Source organism: Apiospora hydei (genome assembly GCF_038363865.1).
Source record: "Apiospora hydei strain CBS 114990 chromosome Unknown utg000009l_segment0_segment0, whole genome shotgun sequence".
Lineage (NCBI taxonomy): Eukaryota > Fungi > Ascomycota > Sordariomycetes > Amphisphaeriales > Apiosporaceae > Apiospora > Apiospora hydei.
Genome location: NW_027117368.1, coordinates 4086759 through 4101495, shown reverse-complemented (window position 1 = coordinate 4101495; position 14737 = coordinate 4086759). Strand labels below are relative to the sequence as shown.

Sequence of the window (14737 nt, the reverse complement as noted above, 5' to 3'; positions counted from 1 at the left end):
CTCTTTAAACACCTGAGATACCGCCTAAGCAATACTCCGCTGCCTCGGTGGACCGGATCATATATCGAAGGCAATTCGGTTATTCACAACTGCGGTCAGATACTCCGTTGACGAGCAGTTGTCCCATGGGAATACCTGACCGCAGCTATACCATCATCACTGATAAGTTATGGCGATTCCGCCTTTAAGCATGGATGGGCTCGAACCATCTGGCTACCCTAACGCCTGCGAATAGCAATGCGGCAGCAGATATAGCAGTGATCAACATGTTTCTGTCTGCTCGCCGCAGACGGCCCCCCAGCAATTTGCCTACTCGCATGTCGAAGCCCTTTGGGTTGTTACCCGACGGAAAGTCCTCCTTGGGCACCCCCTTTCCTAGAAACTCGCAGAGAGGCTCCCAGCCGTCTTGGACTTTCCACTCGAGTAGCTGATCTGGCGGGACGCTTCCCTTGACCATGGCCACATGTTCGCGATAGCGCCATTTTGCTGTTGCGCGGGAGTCGCCGTTCCAGAACCGCTCGAAGTTGTATTCGCCGCTGCGCTGAAGCCAGTAAAGTTCGGCACAAAACCAGGACCTCGCCCAGTTGTGGAAGCCGCTCCATCCGCCTCTGTATCGTTCAAAGGTGGACTGGTAGCTGGCATACCACGCGTCAAGCTCGCGCGTGTTGACGATGACCTTGGCTTCGGGGAAGGCTTCGACGAGCTCGCGGGCAAAGTTGACACAGGGCATGTCCGTCACCGCTTCACAGTCTCCAATGATGGCTTCGAAGTCGGCGCGTGTGATGGTGTGGTCAGGGCTGGACGTGTCGTCGAACTTGCGCCTCATCAACTTGACCCAAGCTTGATGTGTCATGGGGACCCGCGTCATACCCTCGTACCCGTGGAAGACGGCATCATATCCCAGGATGAGAAGGGCGTTGCGAAGCGATTCTGTACCTGACCGTCCTGGGCCTAGGCAAAGTACCTGCATCGACTTGTTGGGTCCCGGCTTTGGCGCTGGTAGGTCGTAGAGCAGCTTCTCGAGCCAGGAAAATATTATGGACATTGTGAGGATGTGTTATTGGTTTGCTGCGGTTGCGATGGCTCTATCTTCGGACCAATCGAGTTATACCATCTTTGCTGTGCACATCATTTAGCAGATCACCTTGGCTTTCAGCATGTTAAGAGTCGGTTTTGTTTATCCAAGGCTTACTTGCTTGGATCAAGTAGCCAGATTCTGCAAGCAATGTTTCCTGTTTTTGCAATCGGAAGAACTAGCCGAGGCTGTTGTTTATCTCGCTTAAAGATAGATGTATGCACTTGGATGGGGTGGTCCGGATTCCTCGTAAGATGCAAATGCCTGGTCTTACGGCGCACCTTCCTCATTGGGCCTTATACCAGTTCACTTGTATGGTTCTAGCAGGATGCCATGTTGTTGTTGTTGTATCCTAGTACGACAACGACAACATCAAAGCACCACTCACATTCTACACATCATAGCCTAGGTACCTACAGGGCAACGTAGTAAGGAATGATTCGATAGTAGTCAAGGGCATAGATTGAAAAAAAAACCCTCATGTGCAGTATGAGTTAGTCAGGTAGGAAGTGCTGTATTGGCATAATTAACAACATAACCACATGCATGGCCGCATTCGGAAAGCGGTGAAATTGTTCCTGGTTGCCCCACGTCCAATTCTGCCCGTCATCCATCATCCTGCTCGTTTGCGAAAACGAAGCTCAACATTGCGACAAAGTGATTGGAAATTGTGTCTGGAGATTTGCTTTCTACCTCTCTTTAAAGGCTTTGTTTATTGAAGTGTTTCTGCGACTGCTGTCGCCAAGCCGCCAAGATGGTGAACATCACGGAGAAGATCAAGGAGTAAGACGAGGGAATCTACCCCGCGCTGAAGATGCAAACTAATACAACGCGCCCAGGATCGAGGATGAGATGAGGAGGACACAGAGTAAGCTTTTCCCAAGCGATTCTACGGTTGTAAAAATCTGCTAACTCGAGGTTCTAGAGAATAAGGCCACAGGTGAATGCGACCACCCACTTGCCACGAACGAACCCGATATTGACGACTTGTACTAGAATATCATCTTGGTCTATTGAAAGGGTAACGATGCTCTCTCATGACCGATGAAAGAGGACACGATGTCCTGGTATAAATGGATCTAGTCTGACGCAGAAATATCCGACAGAAAGCTCGCTCGACTTCGTGCACAGCTCCTCGAGCCCGGTCCAGGTGCTGGCGGCGGAGGCGGCGCCGGCTTCGACGTGAGCAAAAGTGGCGATGCCCGAATAGCGCTGGTCGGCTTCCCCTCCGTGGGCAAGTCAACATTCCTATCCAAAGTTACGAAGACGCGGTCCGAGGTGGCGTCGTACGCCTTCACAACACTGACGGCGATTCCGGGTGTGCTCGAGTACGGCGGCGCCGAGATCCAGCTGCTCGATCTGCCAGGTATCATCGAGGGTGCCGCCGAAGGCAAGGGCCGTGGACGACAAGTCATCTCGGCGGCCAAGACGAGCGATCTGATCTTGATGGTGCTGGACGCGACCAAGAAGGCGGAACAGAGAGCGCTGCTGGAAGCCGAGCTGGAAGCGGTGGGCATCCGCCTGAACCGTGAACCGCCGTACGTCTTTCATTCAAATTGCTCCTTTTCCCCAGAAATAAAAAATCCCCAATCGCCAAAGATGCTAACAAAAGGGGGTCACCGTTTGTCTCCACCAGGAACATCTACCTTAAACCAAAGAAAGCCGGCGGCATGAAGATCAACTTCCAGGCGACGCCCAAGAACCTCGACGAGAAGATGGTGTACAACATCCTGAAGGACTACAAGATGCTGAACTGCGAGGTGCTGATCCGTGACGACGAGGCCACGGTCGACGACCTCATCGACGTCATCATGAAGGACCATCGCAAGTACATCAAGTGCCTGTACGTCTACAACAAGATCGACAGCGTCTCGCTCGACTTCCTCGACAAGCTCGCCCGCGAGCCCCACACCGTCGTCATGAGTTGCGAGGACGATCTCGGGATTCAGGACGTCGTGGATCGCTGCTGGAAGGAGCTCGCCCTCATCCGCATCTACACCAAGCGCAAGGGCGACGATCCGGACTTTAGCGAGGCTCTGATTGTGCGCAAAGACAGCACGATAGAGGACGTTTGCGACCGCATCCATCGCACGCTCAAAGAGTCGTATAAATACGCCCTGGTATGGGGAGCGAGCGCCAGGCATGTCCCGCAACGCGTGGGATTGGGACATCTGGTGGCTGATGAGGATGTCGTCTACATTGTGAGCGGCTACAAGGCGTAGTCGCGTGGCAGCGTCTGTCGGTTGTAGATATCTAGCAAGAGCGCACAATTTCACCAACATTAAGAAACAAACGAGTAAAGGTGGGAGCATTTATGATGGTATCATCTCGGTTCAGTTCATAACATGGCTATCCTGCCTAAGTAGGTATATGTAACCTATACCTGGTGTGCAAGAATCATCGCCCCTAAACGCCAGATATTCGGTGATCTCTGTGGTCCTCCGACTACCCTAGAATACAAGTACAAGAAGTAAGGGTCGGGGAAGCTCTATTTGGCCCCTGCCCCTGTTGTGCATCGTAATAGTCGTCATCATAGAAATCAAAAGGCAAACAAAGGAGAGAAAAGACGCCTCATCGCAAGTCCTGCGGGAAAACTCCTATCAACCCTATTCCGCGGGGGGAAACCAAGTCGCAGAAGTCCAATAGAAGAAAGAAAAAGGTCCCAGCCGATCCCTTACTACTTCTCCATGTTCGCAAGATCGTCAGCGAAAGAGAGTGTGGTTGGAGGGTTCGGCGACGGTGGAATTTCTTCTAGCGAGAGGACGAGGGGCTGCTAGCACCCAGGACGTTCTCGTCGGAGAGCTTGCGGGCAGAAGCCTGTGCGAAGAGAGACTTGGGCTTGGTCCTGTTGTTGGGGAAAAGATTGGTTAGCATCTTTTGTTGTTATTGGTCGGCGACATGACAACAGGGTTTACTTACTTGCCGACCTGCTTGTTCCGCAGGGCATTGAGCTTGGCTGTGCAAGGGCTCATGATGTTGTCCGAAGGGGAGACATAGGTCTTCTTGTTCCTGGAGTCGCGCAATGTTAGTGGGGTGTCCATGATGCGAGATCGTCGAAGGGCGGATTGATGCGCGGGGGTGGGGAGTGATATCGCGACATAGTGGAAACGGTCTTGGGCGAAATGGCATTGGTTGGAAGGGGGCTATGGGGGGTGGGCATGTGTGAACTTACTTCTCCTCCTCCATCTTGTTCTGCAACACCTGGCGGTGATACTCCATGCTCTTAACATCGGGCTTGGCGCCATCCGTAGTGGGGGTTGCCCGGATGTGGTTGTTGGTATCCTTGGGAGAGAGGACGTTGGACGACATTGTGGCTTGCATTGAAGATGTTGATTCTCTGGGATGGTAATGGGTATCGCCGATTGATGGTGGTGTCCAAGTGTGACAAGGTGTGCGACGGTTGATTGCGAGAGTGGAAGTGCGATGGTCTTGTTCGAGATGTAGATGCGATGGATGGCGATGTGTTTTCCTGTTGACGGGATGGCACTGAGCTTTATAGGTGTGTGCGAGAGTGTTTGCAGATGCAGATGTAAGTGAAATGGCCTGAAGCTGTTGGTTCTTGAAGTTGCTTGTTTTGGTAGAGGGTGATGCAGATGATTGGAAGAGCAGCGTCGAGTCTTTTGTTCCGTTGCGGGAGGTAAATAAAAGTGCTGCAGCAAGAGTGGACACCTTCCCTTGCAAATTAGACGATGATGCTATCTATTAAGCACTTGCAGAGAAAAGCTCTTGCTCTTCCAACTTTTTCGAGATGAAGGGGATGTAAATAGAGGTGGGCTACAGAGGTCGTACGGGGCAACGCCGGTACGTACCACCCCCTTCACACATGTGCAGGGCTAGACGGCACCCCATCATATCCCATCGAGCAGGAACTGGGCCCGGGACATCAGGTAAACAGGGATTCCAGATCCACCCACTTCTGGACAGGGACATCCGACGACTGCCGCCTTCATGTCGTCCTACCAACGCCGCAACGTTCCGATCCTCCAAAACCCTATACGCAATGCGATATGCCCCCTCTGAGTCACGTCCGGCTGCCAGGGTGGCCAGATCACACAGCCCATCCCCGCGTGTCGCCGCGTTGGAACGGCAACCCCCGGACAAGGACTGCCCTTTGTAAACGGTCCTGCATCTGCACGAGTGAAATGGTACTTCAATCGGGAGTATAAGACACTCAATTCAATAGGCGCTATCTACCGAAACACCCCTACATCCGCGCCTTGATGTTCATGCCCGGCTCGTACCTCTTCACGCTATGCTGCCTCAACAGCTGCTCCGTCTTCTGCTTCTGGCCTACGATCTTCTGTGTCACCTCCTTGCCCCGCTTGTTCTCGTTTCGCCCCAGCTGCTGGAGATGCACCTCGTCCGGACCGTCTGCCAGTCTCAGAGTTCGGATCTGCGCCCACATGTTGGCCAGAGGCGTATCCTGACTGACACCTGCTCCGCCAAAGGCCTGCACTGCGCGATCGATCACGGTCAGCGCGGTCTGCGGCACAAGCACCTTGGCCTCGGCAATCTCCTTCAGAGTCGCTTTAGGACCAAGGTCATCCATCTTGACCGCGGCATTCAACACTATCAAGCGCGCTGCGTCGATTTCGATCCTGGATTTGGCGACCCACTCCAGAATCACCCCGTGCTCCCTCAGTTGCTTCTTGAATGGTGTCTTGCTGGGGTCGTTGATCCTCATCAACATCCACTCAAGGGCGCGCTCCGCAGCTCCGATGGTGCGCATGGCATGGTGAATGCGACCGGGTCCCAGGCGCCCTTGGATGATCTCGAAGCCCCTGCCCTCGCCAAGCACCATGTTGCTGGCGGGTACCCTGACGTTCTTGAAGCTAATGTGACCATGCCCATGCGGCGCATCATCGTAGCCATAGACGGACAGCATCCTGTGAATTGTGATACCGGGTGTGTTGGCAGGCACAAGAATAACCGATTGCTGTTGGTAGGGGTCCTTGTTGGTCGCATCCGACTTGCCCATGACAATGTAAACACTGCATCGAGGGTCGCCAGCTCCACTTGACCACCATTTCTGTGAGAACACGATTAGTTTTGGGTTGGTGTTAGTGTCAGTATACAATAAGACTTACTGAGCCGTTCAGGACGTATTCGTTACCCTCCCGCTTCATGCTCAGCTGAATGTTCGTAGCGTCGGAAGAAGCAACATCTGGTTCAGTCATGAGGAAGGCCGAGCGAATCTCTCCTTCCATCAAAGGCTTCAGCCATTTGGCCTTTTGTGCCTCGTTGCCGTACTTGGCCAGCACTTCCATATTGCCAGTGTCAGGTGCTGCACAGTTGACAGCTTCCGAAGCCACTCGCGACTTGCCCAGCCATTCTGCCATGAGCCCGTATTCCAGGTTGGTGTATCCGGGAGACTCCTTGTAATGGCCCTTGGGGAGGAACATGTTCCACAGGCCGAGCTTCCTGGCCTTCGCCTTCAATTCGTCGATAATGGGAGGGTGGTGGTCCCATCTTGACTCGCCCGAACCAATCTGGGCTTCGAGGACTGGGTCGGCGGGAATGCAGTCTTCCTCAACGAACTTGGCAACAAGATCCAAAGCTTGCTTGGCCTTGCCGCTCACGCGATCCACGACCTGGCGAGTGCATCGTTAGTCTATCGCTGTTGTTCATTTGTCGAATGGAGAGGGCTGGGGGTGGCGACCTACGAGAGCTGGAATCTTAGCCGACATGATGGCACTACGACGAAGAACGCTTGCGGAAAAGGGGACAGACAATTCAGAACCCCTTCGTGTAGGGCGCGAATGTTTTGGATTGAAGTTGACAATTGCTAGCTTCAGTCCATCCGACCTCCAGCGCTTTAAAGGGAAAAGGCAATCGCCTCGGCGCTTTGCCCCGGCTGACTGCGACATGACCCCAAACATGTCGTACAATGTCCAAGTCGACCGAGGTAAGATCCACACAGCGGGGTTCCAGGCGGGAGCTTTGCCCGTAGCCGTAGCTTGTTGAGCCAGTCGATGAGCGCTAGAAATGCTAAGGCCCGGGGTCAAAAGCTGGGGTAGGGCCGCTGGAAGATGTACCGATACCCGAAATCGTATGCTCCCGTCCTGCATGTTACTTTAGGTAGGTGTCTACTTACGAACAAGTCGAGGAAGTGCCTGGTATTGCGGTCCTACTAGTGCATGAGATTCTCGAGTTTCTAACGAGCACATCTCCAGCTTCGTTAGTCTTGGTACTCCGTAGAGGTCCCAAGATGCAAAAGCCAAGCTTCATACGAACATGGCGCCATTTGGGCCAGAGCACAAATGTTCCAGTCGGTCTCTGTGTGGTTAGAAGCCCCTGATAGTTGCATGGTACCTAAGGTAATCGGTACGAATGGGGGCTATTGACAGTGGACTCGCTGGATCTCGTAGCACTGTCATACGAAGCAAACAGTGCTAACCGCGAAGAGGTTACTGCTGCAGCGCCCCAAATTTACAGGCGGTCGTGTTACACGGACCATCCAAAAGTTTATCGCAGCCTCTCTATCAGCCTCGTTTCTTGGCTCTTCACTTTTCGCATCATCGACAAACCGAAATAACACATACATACACACATCATGGCCGAAGACGACAACGATCAAGCGCTCGTCGCGCAGTCGACAGAGGTCGCCGCGCCGGCGCCCAAGAAAATGAAAAAGGTCGTCCGCAAGAAGCGGCCGGCGCGCGCGCAGGTCGACCCGGACTTCATCACCTCGGAGCCGCCGCCGCAGACGGGCACCATCTTCAACATCTGGTACAACAAGTGGTCCGGCGGCGACCGCGAGGACAAGTACCTGTCCAAGACGCCCGCCAAGGGCCGCTGCAACATCGCCCGCGACAGCGGCTATACCCAGGCCGACAAGCACCCGGGCTCCTACTTCTGCCTCTTCTTCGCGCGCGGCATTTGCCCCAAGGGCCAGGACTGCGAGTACCTACACCGCCTCCCCGGCGTCCACGACTTGTTCAATCCCAACGTCGACTGCTTCGGCCGCGACAAGTTCTCCGACTACCGCGACGACATGGGCGGCGTGGGCAGCTTCATGCGCCAGAACCGCACCATCTACGCCGGCCGCATCCACGTCACCGACGACATCGAGGAGGTGGTGGCACGCCACTTTGCCGAATGGGGCCCCGTCGAGCGTGTGCGCGTTCTCAACACCAGGGGTGTGGGGTTCATCACATACGTCAACGAGGCCAACGCCCAGTTCGCCAAGGAGGCCATGGCCCACCAGTCCCTCGACCACAACGAGATTCTAAACGTCCGTTGGGCCACGGCCGACCCCAATCCCATGGCCCAGGCCCGCGAGGCCCGGCGCACCGAAGAGCAGGCCGCCGAGGCCATCCGACGGGCGCTCCCTGCCGAGTTCGTTGCGGAGCTCGAAGGGCGCGATCCGGAGGCACGGAAGCGGAGGAAGATCGAGAGCTCGTACGGTCTGGAAGGATACGAGGCCCCCGACGATATACATTTTGCCAGAGGCGCGCAGGCGGTGAATCCGATAGGGAGGCGAGGCTTCGAGTTGGAAGACCAACAACAGCAGCTCATGCTCGAGATGGGCGGCCAACAACAACAACAAGACGGGGGTTATGGTGGCGGCATGGCGGCATTACCTGCTCCTCCTACAAGGCAGCAGGAAGAAGACGGAATCTTCTCGAGCAGTACGTTAGCCGCGTTACAGAGCGCCAAGGTCGCGGCAGCACCAAAGGCGAAACCGAAAGCATCAGCCGGTCCACTGGTGGCATACGGTAGCGATGATGAAGATGACGAGTAGCGAAGCATTGATTGTATTATACCGCATAAAATAATATGCTCAAAACAGCATGTGTATATTCAAGCCTTATTAGCCATGAGGAAGAGAACATGGCATTAGAACCTGTACTATGGTCTCATATCAGAGCGGACCCCTGAAAACGACTAGCTCGCGCCGAATTGCGAATGTTCATTGCTAATACCGGTGTCTCTCCTTTTCTGTTTTTGTAATAATCTAAATATGCATAATACGGCAACTTCTACACATATCGAACTCGATGTCTTATTCGTGCATAGCATCCAATTATGTTATACCCTAGTATTATCCAAGGGTTAATCCAAAATACCACAATCGCTGCACCAAAGCTGTCTCTATCTGGAATCTAGATAGCCCACCGCCGGTGACGCACGAATCCCGGATTTACCGACTCGGCCTAACTATTGAAGATGCGCGAATACAGCATCTCGTGCCGCCCGATCCAGAGGTCCATGACGGGCACGCTCTGCCCCGCGTCCTCAGGCGGCGTGTCCCACTCGCGGGCCACAAAGGCCGCAATGAGCGCCTGCGTCTCGGGCGACGCCAGCACGCGCTGCGCCTGGTAGGGGCCGAAGAGGCTCGCGCGCACGGCGGCCGACACGAGGGCCTTGGCGTGGCTCAGCAGGAACACGTACGCCGTCTGCGGCAGCGTCAGGCCCAGCAGGGCGCACACGGCGCCGAACAAGGGGCCGAGGTGCGCGGACACGGGGGGCGGGAGTTGCGGATCTGTTGGGGTGCTTGTTGCTGCTGAAGAGGGAGCTGTAGATGTAGTAGAGCCGGCGGAGCGGAGAAGGGCGCTGAACGGCTTTAGCACCTCTTCCGCTGCTCCTGTAGCGGCGGCGGCACCGGCAGACGACGCGGAAGAAGATGGCACGAAGCTGCGCTCCCAAATGCCCAGCAGAGCCCGGCCTTGCGCGATGCTGGCTCGACGACCCACGGTGCAGATGACGGCGGCGTCGAGATGGTCGTCTAGGTCAGCGACGGCGGTGGGGTCACGGTGGGCGGCCAGGACGAAGGGGAGAGTGGTGGAGGCGTAGGAGGAAAGGGATAAGGGGAGGAAGTCGGCCGTGAAAGACGGCCGTGGTTGGTGGCCGGCTTTGCGCGCGGAAGAGCGCTGGTGGGCCAGGTAGGATTCCAGACCCGAGCTGAAGGCGAAGGAGCCCAGCGGAAGGGCCGAGTCGGAGAGCAGGAGGAGGAAATGGTGGGACGAGGTTGGGGGCGACGGGGATCTGGTGAGGATGTTATCGCTGTTGTTTGATGCAGATGGTGTTGGTGATGACCGTGATAAGCGCTCTTTGGCCGATTTGAGGCGGGCTTCCAAATCAGCTATCTCGGCCTCGAGTTGAGCTGTATCTTCACCATTGCCCTCATCCCGGTTCTGAGAAGTCATAGTTGCAAAATCATGATAGCAAAGTTGAGTTATTGGGTATCGGGGACAGAGCAAGACGGGATTCCTATAAGCGAGTATATTTACTTACCTCCATTCAATCAATCGGTAGCTCTCTGATAAGCATGCTTCGTCCGGCGATTACACAGCACCATATCATAGGCAAACTTTCGCATACTCTTAGTCAGGGTACTTACATGAGGGCGATATCTCCGCCTACCGCAATTGAGTTCCTATTCCTTTAAAATATACAATTTTCTACAACAGTTGCCTGGCCATGTCAGGTTTTCGTGATCTCGTTACTGCATTAGCCAATCCAACCTTTAACTCGCCCGGAGTGCCGCCCTCTCCCTCCGCTTCTGGGCCACTCTTGCTTTTGCCGCTGCCGCACGCTCGCTCGTCATGGCCGACGTCGTCCGATATACCTGTGCCTGTGAATATGCCTGCGCCTGTGCCTGTGCATGTGTCTGTGCCGAGTCTGACGCATTCGCCTTGATTATCTCGTTTTCTCTCCGGAGGTCGGCATTCTCTTTCTTCAACGTAGCGACTTCTCTCTCGAGCCGTGCCACTTCTCTCTCGGCCGATTGCCGCGCCCGTTCCGCCACCCAATTTTCCGAGTCCTGCCGCTCTCTGCTGCTGGCACTGGCAACACTGGTTGTCCGTGTCAGGGCTGGTCTCTTCTGCGCTTGTTTGATCTCGTCGTCCTTTAGCCGGACCTGCCGCTCCAGCTCTTTGACCCGTTCCTGCAGTTCCGTATTCTCGATGTCTTTTTGTTGTGCGTACATTCGCGAGAGGTGTTTGTGTTTGACCAGTTTGGACATCTCTTCCCTTGCATCGGCGTGATATTTGTTGAACTGTGACTTCCAGTACCGCCCCGAGTTGGACTTGGGCTCGTTCAGATCGATTGTGACATCAGCGCCATCATCATCCTCCCAGTCTTCCTCCGACATGTCGTCGTCCTTTTTAGGTGCCGGGGTTTCGTAGGTGACGGCGCGGGAGCATCGTTCTGTTTTTGCTGGATCTCGTGACCAAACGAGACTCGCTTCCGGCGTGAGGTGGCGGTTCCTGGAGTCATAAGGATGCCAGTAGGTTTCGGGGGTGATTTGGGGGTGATTTAGGCCTGTTGTCTGCAAGTTCTGCGAGTAAACGCGGCGGGTTTGTGATCGCATTTGTAGTGGTAGCTGTGGCAGGCGCTGGCGTGCCAAAGATGGCATGCCTTACGGCGCGGGCAGCGAAGATTGGTGCGGGTGTGTCGGGGGCATCGAACTGCGTAGTATCTGCCCTCCATTGGTTGTTGTCAGCATGCATGCTACCCCAAACACAACAAACAAGCATGACTGTAGCTGTAGCTGTAGCTGGGCGCGTCGGAACTCACCAGCATCTTCGGGCTGTCTTGGAGCATCAGACGCGCCTGTCGCGGTCTGATAGCTCCTCTTAATGGCCCAGCCCAGCATTGGCGCAGAAGTTTGAGCAAAGCAGGCCCTGGAAGTAAGTGGTGCAAGCCTGATGTGTATGTGTTTTGGCTCTCTTTCTCTTTCTCTCCTTCTTAATTGAAATGGTCGAGCATTTGTTGTTGAATCGCGGTTTGTTGTTCGGAATCGGAATCTTGCCTCTCAAGGCCGGTCTGGTCTGGTCTGGTTTGGTCTGGCCTGGCCTGGTGGAACGCACGCGATCATTCAGGGTTCAACTGCGAGTGACCTCAGCGCTGTTTTATTTACTTCTTACCGCTTAGGGACTCAATTAGCCATCTTTTCAGGTACACCCTAAACGAACCGGCGCAAAATCTCATCAACAACTCCCGGCTGCAGAAACCCGTATCTGCATGGAAACATTTGCACATTTTGTCCATTCATCCATATGACATATCTTTATTACGAATAAACAGTTCCCAGGACCATGCACGGAGATCCCATTGGTGCAGCGCAGTGTAACAGTGCAAATGTATATCCCCTTCGATTTACTGCTTTAGGTCTGCATTAGGTAACCACTAATTCAATATGCTTCTTCGGCGAAAGCTCCTTATCATTGTCAACTGTACTTATCCTCTTGGCTGTCATCTATCATGAATGAAACAAAGGGGCCGGAAACAGCACAGGTCTCAATACGTTCAATTGAATTGTCTACATTCCACTATTGCATTGATTATGGCTTGTTCGCGTCGCAGTAAGATGTGTTGCGAAGTCAGCATGTGCATTTGTACATGCCACTTACAGGATAAATGAAAAGCAAAATGGGAAGTAGTAGTGCCTACTAACCTCCATATGTATGGATATACAGCATCACCCTGTAATTTTCTGTTCTCGCTACATACATTGTACCGTCCCAAGCGAACGTCGACCTATCGGCCATGGCCGGGAACGAGGCCGGGTCCGGGTCCCGGTCGACCTACGACTACACCGAGGACGCCCTGTACCCGCGCTTCCTGCCCGTTCTCGACAGGCGCACAGCGTCTGAGCAGTATTCGGCACTGCGAGACGACGCGCAGGCGCGGCTGGAGCGGTACCAGGCCGACGAGCGGCGGCGGCAGCTGCGAGTGCGGCGCGACGCCCTCATCAGCCGCTTCGAGGACGCGCGGCGGACGCCCGGGTTCCGGTACGACCGCCGGCTCGCCCGGCTGCACCGCGAGGTCCTCGACTACTTCGAGTTCCGGCACCGCTTCCGCTACCTCAAGACGATGCGCGGCGTCCGGCCCAACGCGGGCGGCGGCGGCGCCAGCCTGTTCGCCGAGATCGAGGGCAACCCCGACCGCGGCGGGGTCGAGAGGCGCCGCGTGGTCGTCAAGTTCGGGGACGATCTCGAGAGGATATACGACGAGAGGTTTTGGCTGAACGCCCTGACCAAGCTGGAGCACGTGGTTGACGTGGTTCATCTGAATGATGACGAGCTGAGGCAAAACGAGAATTACCCGGAGCCAGAAGGTTCCGAGGGAAGCGAGGCAGTAGGAGTGGCGGAAGCAGGGGAAGGGGCGGAAGCAGGAGAAGGGATGGAGTATGAAGAAAATGAAGAGAATGTCATAATATATGACGAAGAAGCAGAAGAAGAGGAAGAAGAAAACACAATAGAGCCAGCACCAGCCGAAGAGAAGCCACCTGACTCGCTTTGGAGCTCGATAGTCAACCACCCTTTCTGGAGACTGGAACCAATAGTTCTCGACCAAGACGATGTGCCTACACCGGAAATCCCGTCGCGGCCCACGCTGGTCCTCGAATACATGGAGTCGGGCGACCTGCACCAGTTTCGGAAGAGGATGAAGGCGGCAGGCGCAACCCCTCCCGACCGGTTTCTCTGGCGGGTGTTGCTGTGCCGTAAGTTGACACCCGTTTTCTTTTCTTGTATCCTGCTTCTGCTGCTTTGTGTTCTGGGCCCTGGAGCCCCTGGACTGATCAAAGGAAAAACGATGATTAGTGTTGCGCGCCTGCGCCGGCATGGCCTACTTTGACCTGCTTCTAGAAGGACGGGAAGAGGTGATCCCAGCGTGAGGGCCGGGAACGCTCGCCCATGGTTCTCTCGACTTGTCACAACTCCTCATTGGGCAACTCACACCCGACGACATCGACCACGATATCATGCCGATTCTCAAGATGTGCGGCTTTGGGGAGACCGAGAACAAACCGCCACAGGGCAGAGGAATAAGAGAAAACCAAATAGCTATGGGCAGGGTAAGAAACTTGAACTCCCACCCCTTTCCTTTTCACCTTCCTCTCCAGTCACCCGCGCAGTCGTATAATTGGAAACCGACCTAGCTCACTCAAAATGACTTACTCTATCGCACCTCGTATACAGATCATCCAAACCCTCGCAGTGCCCTCCAGCGAAGCGGCCGACCAGCAAGCGGACGGGATGATGCCCCTCAGCAACGGTGTAGTGAGCATCTCCGCGGATCACCGGATCGTCTCCTATGTCCATGGCGATTTCATGAACGCCCCGCACGTAGGCAATGGTCTCAAGCAGTTCGTCAGCATAATCATGGCCGTTAGAACGGAGCACATGTGGACGCTGGCGCGGCTGCTGCAATACGCCATTGATAGGACCAGATGGGCCCCAGAGGAGAGCTTCTACGGCGGCGTGGTGCCCCCGACCGAGACGAACGAGGCCATCTTCCAGTTCGTCCAGGACTACATGTTCAACGCGTCCACCAATCCACCGCCATTCGGGACGACAGACGGAGCTGATGGCACCTCCTCGTCAGAGCCGGGTCCGTTATCCAGGATATTTGAATCAACCTTTGGTGGCTTGTTTGGGACTGGTAGGAACCGTGGACCAAACGACGTCGACCTATCTTTGCCAATACCTGACCTACGCGAACAGCCACTGCCACCTGGGTTTGTCCCACCGGATCCATATCACGAAGCTCGTGCTGCGTACCTTCCTATTATGAGAGCCAATATGCTCTGGACCGCCCAGAATCGCAGAAGGCACGAAGCTCGGCCTACATGGATCCCCAGGGTTGATCACAATATGTTTTACTGGTAGTCCATGCACCCGAGCTTGGAGTCGGTGTAAACGGTGTAGTCTA

The 14737-nt window shown here is 54.9% G+C and overlaps 9 protein-coding genes across 9 annotated transcripts; 4 read left to right on the top strand and 5 right to left on the bottom strand.

Annotated features, from left to right (window-relative positions):
* Positions 1 to 184: 184 nt before the first annotated feature.
* Positions 185 to 1045, bottom strand: PG997_013093 (uncharacterized protein; the record flags this gene model as incomplete). Its single annotated transcript, XM_066817407.1, has 1 exon — positions 185 to 1045. One exon carries the CDS (start codon positions 1043 to 1045, stop codon positions 185 to 187), a length of 861 nt encoding a protein of 286 aa, XP_066663099.1.
* A 784-nt stretch (positions 1046 to 1829) lies between these two features.
* Positions 1830 to 3297, top strand: PG997_013092 (TGS domain-containing protein; the record flags this gene model as incomplete). The annotated part of the gene is made up of 5 exons (XM_066817406.1): positions 1830 to 1858; positions 1915 to 1943; positions 2001 to 2015; positions 2169 to 2613; positions 2712 to 3297. The coding sequence occupies 5 exons, from the start codon at positions 1830 to 1832 to the stop codon at positions 3295 to 3297; spliced, it is 1104 nt and encodes a 367-aa protein (XP_066663098.1).
* Positions 3298 to 3826: 529 nt separating this feature from the next.
* PG997_013091 (uncharacterized protein) lies at positions 3827 to 4384 on the bottom strand (the record flags this gene model as incomplete). The annotated part of the gene is made up of 3 exons (XM_066817405.1): positions 3827 to 3920; positions 3995 to 4084; positions 4248 to 4384. The coding sequence occupies 3 exons, from the start codon at positions 4382 to 4384 to the stop codon at positions 3827 to 3829; spliced, it is 321 nt and encodes a 106-aa protein (XP_066663097.1).
* Positions 4385 to 5279: 895 nt separating this feature from the next.
* On the bottom strand, positions 5280 to 6762 carry PG997_013090 (acyl- dehydrogenase family member 11 protein; the record flags this gene model as incomplete). The annotated part of the gene is made up of 3 exons (XM_066817404.1): positions 5280 to 6104; positions 6163 to 6666; positions 6739 to 6762. The coding sequence occupies 3 exons, from the start codon at positions 6760 to 6762 to the stop codon at positions 5280 to 5282; spliced, it is 1353 nt and encodes a 450-aa protein (XP_066663096.1).
* Positions 6763 to 7628: 866 nt separating this feature from the next.
* Positions 7629 to 8819, top strand: PG997_013089 (pre-mRNA-splicing factor CWC2; the record flags this gene model as incomplete). The annotated part of the gene is made up of 1 exon (XM_066817403.1): positions 7629 to 8819. One exon carries the CDS (start codon positions 7629 to 7631, stop codon positions 8817 to 8819), a length of 1191 nt encoding a protein of 396 aa, XP_066663095.1.
* A 412-nt stretch (positions 8820 to 9231) lies between these two features.
* On the bottom strand, positions 9232 to 10224 carry PG997_013088 (uncharacterized protein; the record flags this gene model as incomplete). The annotated part of the gene is made up of 1 exon (XM_066817402.1): positions 9232 to 10224. The coding sequence occupies one exon, from the start codon at positions 10222 to 10224 to the stop codon at positions 9232 to 9234; it is 993 nt and encodes a 330-aa protein (XP_066663094.1).
* Positions 10225 to 10544: 320 nt separating this feature from the next.
* Positions 10545 to 11390, bottom strand: PG997_013087 (Spindle-body formation-associated protein; the record flags this gene model as incomplete). The annotated part of the gene is made up of 1 exon (XM_066817401.1): positions 10545 to 11390. The coding sequence occupies one exon, from the start codon at positions 11388 to 11390 to the stop codon at positions 10545 to 10547; it is 846 nt and encodes a 281-aa protein (XP_066663093.1).
* Positions 11391 to 12568: 1178 nt separating this feature from the next.
* PG997_013086 (kinase-like domain-containing protein) lies at positions 12569 to 13700 on the top strand (the record flags this gene model as incomplete). Its single annotated transcript, XM_066817400.1, has 2 exons — positions 12569 to 13526; positions 13627 to 13700. 2 exons carry the CDS (start codon positions 12569 to 12571, stop codon positions 13698 to 13700), a joined length of 1032 nt encoding a protein of 343 aa, XP_066663092.1.
* Positions 13701 to 13974: 274 nt separating this feature from the next.
* PG997_013085 (uncharacterized protein) lies at positions 13975 to 14694 on the top strand (the record flags this gene model as incomplete). Its single annotated transcript, XM_066817399.1, has 1 exon — positions 13975 to 14694. One exon carries the CDS (start codon positions 13975 to 13977, stop codon positions 14692 to 14694), a length of 720 nt encoding a protein of 239 aa, XP_066663091.1.
* Between the last annotated feature and the right edge of the window lie 43 nt (positions 14695 to 14737).